This window comes from Myotis daubentonii, chromosome 3 (assembly GCF_963259705.1).
Source record: "Myotis daubentonii chromosome 3, mMyoDau2.1, whole genome shotgun sequence".
NCBI lineage: Eukaryota > Metazoa > Chordata > Mammalia > Chiroptera > Vespertilionidae > Myotis > Myotis daubentonii.
Window position 1 is genome coordinate 41,192 of NC_081842.1, and position 9,258 is coordinate 50,449.

General features: G+C 43.7%; 1 protein-coding gene across 1 annotated transcript; it reads right to left on the reverse strand.

The window, feature by feature from the left end:
• Window positions 1–823: 823 nt before the first annotated feature.
• Window positions 824–8,282, reverse strand: LOC132229151 (beta-defensin 107-like). The gene is made up of 2 exons (XM_059685901.1): window positions 8,213–8,282; window positions 824–966 (listed from the first exon to the last, which is right to left on the reverse strand). Exons 1-2 carry the CDS (start codon window positions 8,280–8,282, stop codon window positions 824–826), a joined length of 213 nt encoding a protein of 70 aa, XP_059541884.1.
• Window positions 8,283–9,258: the final 976 nt, after the last annotated feature.

Here is a 9,258-nt window from a genome sequence, read left to right on the forward strand (position 1 = left end):
AAATGAAGAGGAGGAAGAGAAATATCCAGAAGACCGTCCTTGAGGCAAAGGGGGAGAAATAAAGGCGATGGATGACACCGTAACGAGGTTCAGAAACAGCCAGAGGTGAACACTGCCACAGGTCAGGGCTGGCCCTGGGATCGCTACTAAGAGATCAGGACGGAGAGCCCGGTGGGCTGGGATTGAGAGGCTCTCACCACGGGGGCCAGAACGGAGGTGCTGTCCATCTGTGGGCAGGTGAGTGGGACAGGGCCCCTTTCCTTGTGGAAGGTGACACTCGAGGTCAGACGAGGAGTGGAAGGGATTCTGGCCTTTGCTGCTGAGGAAGGAGAGGAGGAGGAGGAATGCCTGACAGCACGAGGCTGAGGCCGCCAAGCCGTGTCCAGCAGGCGGTCCAGTCCCCACGCAGTTCAGTCTCCTCAGTTTCAGGTACCAGAGTCTTGGAAGAGAAGGCGAAGCTCAGACACGTTTGGAGCCGGGACTGTCACTCCAACTCAGTTCACGTGGGTCTCAGTCCAACATTTCCAATTTACCTATTTAGTCTATTAATTCACTGGCTCACCCAATCAATCAATCAATCAATCAATCAATCAATCAAATAATCCCTAGGCCCCATACCAGGAACTGTGGGTGCACAGGTGAGCTGGGCACAGCGTCATCCCTCCAGAAGCTCACAGTCTAGAAACGGTATTTCCGCAGCATCAGACACTGAACAGACTGCGTCAGAGAATCCAAAATGTGCAAAGATCCTGAGAGCATCAGGACTGAGCTCACAGACGCCAGTGTCTCCACCGTTTTCATTTCTGTAGCTGCTGCTTAGAGTTCAATTCCTTTTTCTCCTTTTGCAGCAAAATGGAGTTAGTTCAGCTCTACAGCCTCCAATCTTATCTTCAAAGGAAAGGCATTCGATCTCACAGCGACCAGACATCTTTGCACAACGGATATGCCTTCGAGGTCCTCCCCTGGCTGTGAAGGAAGAAATTAGTCTTCAGTTACCCAGTAATTAATCCCTGGGTGACAAACTTTACATCACCCAGGCCAAGTGCAGAATTCCCCACCAGGAACCTCCTGGAGACAGAGCATAAGTCTGCGACAAGCCATGTCACCAGAGAGCTGTGTCTGAGCTCAGGTCCCTGGAAGTCGGTGCAGAGTCCTGACTTGATATTCATTTAGGAAAACCAACCAACAAACAAAGATTTCCCTCTGTCCTAATCACATCTAAGGAATAAGCAACAGAATTTTTTTTCCTGGGCTGGAAACAATATACTTTCTAGTTTCAAGAAACAGTTCTTTCCAATAAATGACGTTTTCATGTCTCCACATTAATAGTCTCTGATATGTAGCAAACAGTGAAGACTGTGCTATTTACATTACAGGCAGGGAGGCACAGGGTTGTGGAGTTTCACCGCTCGGGGTTCAAGCCTACAAGGGTGGTGGTAGTAGCCGGCTCTGTAAAGAGGGCAGCAGAATAGCGTCTGTAGCCCAGCAAGCACGTTTAGAACAACACAGGCAACGTGTGTTCATTCAGAACGGAGAGACGAAGCTGAAGAGAATGAAAACATTTCCAGAGAGGAGTGACGGGGGGAGGGGGCCATGTATTCTCCAGAGAAAGAGCCGAAAACACTGGCAGTCCCTCCAGAGGAGTCCTGCTTCTTCCTGGAAAGAACAACACTGGGAGGAAAAGGTGCGTTTTAGCTGTTACATAAACGAGACATTAGGCTTGTTCATGTCCAAGTGAGGGCTCCAACCAACAGGAAGAAACGGCAAAGACTTAGATTTTGGCTCAAAGGGGGAAATGTGTGAACAGTCCAAAGTTGAACTGGGGATGCTGGGACTTACAGATCACTGAAGTCTGTCAGGCATCTGACCGCCAGACCCTGAGCCACGGATGAACAGCTGCTCTCACCCACGTTTCTGTGAAAGGGAGGCTAAGGCACGACGTGGCTACCGCCACCAAGAAGCCTGTTCGCCTGCCTCCTTGGGCTTCTATTGTCCCAACAGCTTGAACTAAAATTAATCTCTAGATACAGCCAATAGCTAAGCATCCTTGAGAAAGTATATGCTTCTCCAAGGTCAGGTCTTTAAAGACGACACAGAGATTCTAGCAAAACACCCCGGGAATCGGACTTGTTGGGAAAAGTCAAGGTAGGGGCTGCTGCCTTCGGCAGGGTCCCCTTAGAGCAGCGGTTCTCAACCTGTGGGTCACGACCCTTTGGGGGTCGAACGACCCTTTCACAGGGGTCGCCTAAGACCATCGGAAAACACATATATAATTACATGTTGTTTTTGTGATTAATCACGATGCTTTAATTATGTTCAATTTGTAACAATGAAAATACATCCTGCAAATCAGATATTTACATGACAATTCATAACAGTAGCAAAATTACAGTTATTTTTTTAAAATTACAGTTATGAAGTAGCAATGAAAATAATGTTATGGTTGGGGGTCACCACAACATGAGGAGCTGTATTAAAGGGTCGTGGCGTTAGGAAGGTTGAGAACCACTGTCCTACAGGCCACTGACCTTTCAGAAAATCCTCCTTACAGACATTCCAACCATGTCCCAGCTTCCCCACATCGGCCGACATGAAATATGCAGAACGTGTTTACATAGTGAATTGGGGCAGATAATTGGAACAATAATGACAAGCGCAATAAAAAAAAGGCAATAATAACAGGTAACCCTGTCAGAGCCAGAGTGTGTGCCTGGCACTGTGAGAGCCATTTACAGAAACACAGAGGCTGTGAAACTGTTCCCTTTCAGAGTTTTAGTATGAGGACCCCTGGGTTTTAGCTGGACACGTGGACACTGAGCTAAAGACATCAGTTTCTGTGTGGATCAATGATACAGAAGTGAACAGATGTTCTAGGTCGTCTTTTTCATCGTGTTCTTGACTTACCTTTAGCTTTTCCTGTTAGAGCATCTTTATTTATTTTTATTTTTTAAATTTTATTTTATTGTTTAAAGTATTATACATAGTAGTACATATATCTCCTTTTTTTCCCCATTGATCTTCTCCCAGCCTCTCCTACCCCCTGTCACATGCCCTCATCCCACCCCCAACTCCTACAGTGTCTTGTGTCCATTGGTTGTGCTTATATGCATGCATACAAGTCCTTTGGTTGATCTCTTCCCCCCCTCCCCAACACTCCCCAGCCTTCCCGCTGTAATTTGACAGTCTTTTTGATGCTGCTCTGCCTCTGTATCTATCTTTTTGTTCATCAGGTTATAATGTTCTTTATTATCCATAAATGAGTGAGATCATGTGGTATTTTTCTTTCATCGCCTGGCTTATTTCACTTAGCATAATGCTCTCCAGTTCCATCTATGCTGCTGCAAATGGTAAGAATTCTTTTTTTTTATAGCAGTGTAGTATTCCATTGTGTAGATGTACCATAGTTTTCTAATCCATTCATCTGCTGATGGGCATTTAGGCTGTTTCCAAATCTTAGCTATGGTGAATTGTGCTGCTATGAACATAGGGCTGCATATATCCTTTCTGATTGGTGTTTCTGGTTTATTGGGATATATTCCTAGAAGTGGGATTACTGGGTCAAATGGGAGTTCCATTTTTAGTTTTTTGAGGAAACTCCATACTGTTCTCCACAATGGCTGTACCAGTCTGCATTCCCACCAGCAGTGCACGAGGGTTCCTTTTTCTCCACATCCTCTCCAGCACTTGTCGTTTGTTGATTTGTTGATGATAGTCATTCTGACAGGTGTGAGATGGTATCTCATTGTCGTTTTGATTTGCATCTATCGGATAATTAGTGACTTTGAGCATGTTTTCATATGTCTCTTGGCCTTCCTTCTGTCTTCTTTAGAAAAGTATCTATTGCTCTAACTGGTTTGGCTCAGTGGATAGAGCATCAGCCTGTGGACTCAAGGGTCCCAGGTTCGATTCCGGTCAAGGGCATTTACCTTGGTTGCAGGCACATCCTCAGTAGAGAGTGTGCAGGAGGCAGCTGATGGATGTTTCTCTCTCATTAATGTTTCTAACTCTCTATCCCTCTCCCTTCCTCTCTGTAAAAAATTAATAAAATATATTTTTAAAAAAGAAAAGTATCTATTTAGGTCTGTTGCCCACTTTTTTATTGGATCATTTATCTTCCTTTTATTAAGTTGTATGAGCTCCCTGTAAATGTTTGAGATTAAACCTTTATCAGTGATAACACTTGCAAATATGTTCTCCCATACAGTGGGCTTTCTTGTTGTTTTGTTGATGGTTTCTTTTGCTGTGCAAAAGCTTTTTTTAATCTTTAATTTCTTTATTGGTTAAGGTATTACAAATGTGTCCTCATCCCCCCATTAACCCCTAACCTCCCCCCCACACACACACACACACTCATGCTCTCATCCCCCTGTTGTCTGTGTCCATTGGTTTGGCTTATCTGCATGCATACAAGTCCTTTGGTTGATCTCTTCCCCTTACCCCCTCCCTCTCTTACTTTCCCTCTGGGTATTGACAGTCTGATCACTGATTTTCTGTCTCTGGATCTGTCTCTGTTCATCAACCTAAGCTTTTTATTTTGATGTAGTCCCATTTGTTTATTTTCTCTTTAGTTTCCATTGCCCTAGGAGCGGTATTGGTGAAGAAATTGCTTTGGCATATGTCTGAGAAAATGCCAAAATGCCTGTGGATTCCTCTGGTATTTTTATGGTTTCCTGACTTATGTTTAAGTCCTTTATCCATTTTGAGTTTATTTTTGTGTATCGTGTAAGTTGGTGGTCTAGTTTCTTTTTTCTTTTTCTTTTTTTGCATTATCTGTCCAATTTTCCCAACACCATTTATTGAAGAGACTCTCTTGACTACATTGTATGTTCTTGCCTCCTTTGTCAAATATTAATTGAGCATATTGGTTCAGGTTGATTTCTGGGCTCTCTATTCTATTCCATTGGTCTATATGTCTGTTCTTGTGCCACTACCAGGCTGTTTTGAGAACAGTGGCTTTGTAATACAGCTTGATATCTGGTAATGAGATCCAACCTACTTTGTTCTTTCTCAGGATCGCTGCAGCTATTCGGGGTCTTTTTTTATTCCAGATGAATTTTTGGAGAGTTCTTTCTAGGTCTGTGAACTATGTCGTTGGTATTTTAATGGAGAGTGCATTGAATCTATAGCTTGCTTTGGGTAGTATGGACATTTTAATGATGTTGGTTCTATCAATCCAGGAACATGGTATGTTCTTCCATCTGTTTATGTCTTCCTCTATCTCCTTTTTCAGTGTCCTGTAGTTTTCCACGTATAGGTCTTTTACCTCCTTAGTTAACTTTATTCCTAGGTATCTTATTTTTTTTTTTTGGTGCGATGGTGAATGGGATTGTTTTTTTAGTCTCTCTTTCTGAAAGTTCACTGTTGGTGTATAAAAATGCCATGGATTTTTTGGCATTAATTTCGTATCCTGCTACACTGCCAAATTCATTTATTAAGTCTATTAATTTTTTGATTGAGTCTTTATGGTTTTGTATGTACAATATCATGTCATCTGTGAATAAGGACAGTTTTACTTCTTTTCCAAGTTGGATGCCTTTTATTTCTTCTTCTTGTCTAATCACAATGGCTAATACTTCCAGTACTATGTCAAACAGTAGTGGTGAGAGTGGGCATCCCTTTCTTGTTCCTGTTCTTTAAGGGAAATGATTTTAGTTTTTGCCCATTGAGTTTGATGTTGGCTGTGGCTTTCTCACATATGGCTTTTATTATGTTGAAGTATGATCCTTCTATGCCCACCTTGCTGAGAGTTTTTTTTAATCAAAAATGGGTGTTGGATTTTGTCAAATGCGTTTTCTACATCAATTGATATGACTATGTGGTTTTTATCTCTCAATTTGTTTATGTGATGTATCATGTTTATTGATTTGTGGATATTGTACCATCCTTGCATCCCTGGGATAAATCCTACTTGTTCATGGTATATGATCTTTCTGATGTACTGCTGGATCCGATTTGCTAGAATTTTGTTGAGGATTTTGGCATCTATGTTCATGAGAGTTATTGGCCTGTAATTCTCTTTCATTGTGTTGTCTTTATTTGGTTTTGGTATTAGGGTGGTCCTGTTGCAGCGGTTCTCAACCTGTGGGTCGCGACCACTGAAAATACATCCTGCATATCAGATATTTACATGACGATTCATAACAGTAGCAAAATTACAGTGATGAAGTAGCAACGAAAATAATTTTATGGTTGGGGGTCGCCACAACATGAGGAACTGTATTAAAGGGTCGCGGCATTAGGAAGGTTGAGAACCACTGTAGCATCTTTAAAACCAGATAAAACAGTCACGGGTTTAGAATGGCGAGTTGACCTTCCTCCCTAGTGCCAATTTGACTTAATGGGCAAGAGCCTTCTACCCAGCCTAGTCAGCTTATTTATTTTTAGACTTTGACATGAAAGGGAAATAAACTATCTTTTTTTAGTCACTCTATTTTAAACTTTCTTTAGTAAAACAAGTTTGCCTTTAATTCATATAGCAGGTGCCTTCATCTTATAAACAGCCTTATTTTCATTACCATTTATAGAAAGGAAATGGAAGCACAGAGTTCATAGAGCTCATGTATGAGGACTGGAAGTGAGGTCAGCCTCAAGCATCTTGGCATAATTGTCGGTGTCTATTGCCTCTTGTATTGATCATCAAGCTCACTTTTGACTCTGAGATTCTCTGGGGCGGTGGTCCTAATTTGTGTCCACTCTGTGCTTACTGGGAATTCAAATGTGCTCGAACTGAGTGAGGGGTAGGGAGCGCTTGAGGAACTGGAGTCCTGATGAAAGGAGGTGGAGAGGACAGCTTAAAGTCAATTCCCTGGCCTGGGTGCACAATGTGACCCCTAGGGCAAGAGACTGGGGGCAAGAGCTAAGTAACTTGATTCTGCAAGTGAGACTGTGAAATACAAGGGCATTATTCTTGGCTCTGGTCTTTACTTTTAGTCCTGGCTGCTTTCAAAAGAGCAATGGAAATACCACCTCCCAGGAAGCCATTCCTAATCCTGGAGCGAGAACCAAGCTTCTGCATCTATTACAGTATTTTGCACATCTTCCTGTCTTGGACATTCACTTCATCTATTTTAAATTTATCAAATGCTATTTACTGTTATAGGCAACCTATTTTTGACCAGCACAGAAACAATGAACCAATAAAACATCAAGCAAATTAAGGGCAAAGGCCATGCTCTAATTATATTTTTACTTCCATTCTACCTGTCTTTACTATAGTTCTCAGAACAATCTTTCATGAAGAGTGAGAGCATATTCAGTATCTATTTGGTTCATTAGGCCTACCGAGGCCCAACTGCATGATGAACAAGTGCAGGAATTCAGGACCCATGCATGGAGCAGCGTCATAACAGGGGTGATAGACAGTTGAGGGGGGATGGACAAAAAGAGTTCTTAGGGTGTTGAGCAAATAGAGACCATTTCAAAGGACTCAAAACTTAAAAGTGAACTAATCAAGATGTTAGTGGTTTAAATGATGTAATTTGCATGGGTGTGTGAGAGCTAGAAAGTCCAAAATAATCCAAGATTAGGAGATTTGGACAATTTAGGGCAGTGGTTCTCAACCTTCCTAATGCCGCGACCCTTTAATACAGTTCCTCATGTTGTGGTGACCCCCAATTTCATTGTGACAAATTGAACATAATTAAAGCATAGTGATTAATCACAAAAAATATGTAATTTTATATGTGTTTTCTGATGGTTGTAGGAGACCCCTGTGAAAGGGTCGTTTGACCCCCAAAGGGTCGCGCCCACAGGTTAAGAATTGCTGATTTAGGGAGACATGGAAAAATAGACTGTTAAGAACTTGTTGCCATATGTTTGGTTTCATCGAGGCAACAAAGGCTGTACTTCCCTAAATGAGCAAGAGTGTCTGGAATTCGCCTCTGAGACTTTTCTCTCATTTCCCAGCAGTCACTGTAAACAGCCTGAAGCTGGTGGGAGATTGCAGAGGAGAAGATGACTTTAAAAGGAAAAAAGTCTGAACCCTTTGTAGAACTTTTAGGACAATTAACTGCATACTCTCTGGTTAAAGATGTCTGGGTCAGTGTGGCCCCGTTGTCCTGTGTCTGAGCTCAGGGAAGGATTTCCAGTAACTCGTGCATCTTGGGTTCTTTTTAAACTATGGGGTGAGTTGTGCACTTTCCCAAAAGCCCAGCTTTCTTCTCAAAGGACAGATCCTGAACAGACTGCAATCCTTCCATCCTTTCCCTCTTACCTGAGAAGATCTGAGCAAGAAGGAGGAGGACAGCAACCATTAAGAGAAAGATTCTCATGGCACCAGGCATCCGTGGAGAGAGGCCGCACCCAACGCTTCTAACAGGAACGTTAGAACAAGCGCTGAGGCTCTGGAAGGACGAGAAGTCAACTCGGGTTTGCAATGTTCCTGCAGAATCGACTGTTCCGAACGCCTCATTGAACAAGGTGTGGGCTGACAAGTCAGGCTTCACCTACGTCACGTTTACGGGAGAGGAAGGCTGGGACCCTGTCTTCCTGCCTGGAACGCTCGCCTACGTCTCTGCCGGGGCAGCTCCTGCTTCTCCCTCGAGCCCCATCTCAAGGTCCACCTCCTCCATGAGACCTACAACCACCACTGCTTTTCTTCCTACCTGAGATTTTACCTGCACCGTACCCTCTGTGCTTTAAGGGCAAACACACAGCACTGGTTAAAATAAAGTGAGGCTGAGGCAAGGAGACATTTAACGCTGTTACTAGAGATGACCAGTTTGGAAATAGGTTCTTCCCTGGTGTCACAGAAAAGGAATTTCAGGGACACACACGCAGGAGGGTTTTAGCAATAGTGGCAGGATTTACTAGAGTACCCTTGACAATCCACTCAGCAGGTAGATGAGTTTACTGCCCCAGGTGCCCACGCCTGGTGCCTCATCCACCGCCAGGTGGCTGAGCGCCCTCTTGCTGAGAAAGAAGTCCAGCTGCTGGGCAGCAGCCCACATGTGGGGCCCAGGAGGGTCAACAGGGCCCAGAGCTGCTCACCCTGGCACAGGGCGACCGTGGTCATTACCTCACTTCCCTGTCCCTCATTCCCTATTTGTACATCCCCCACCAGGGCCCAGTGGTGCCCGGGCCCCTTGGCATTGCCCTCGGCCCTGCTGCTAAAGAGACCTTTGTGTTTCCTGTTTCCTTGGGCTTAGGAGAGAGCAGGCTTTCTCTCAAACCATCCAGTTCCTTTCCTGGCTTTTCCTGGGCTTGCATCCTTATTGTATCCGACCTTTTTTTCCAGGTTTGTCTCCTCCCGTTTATGAT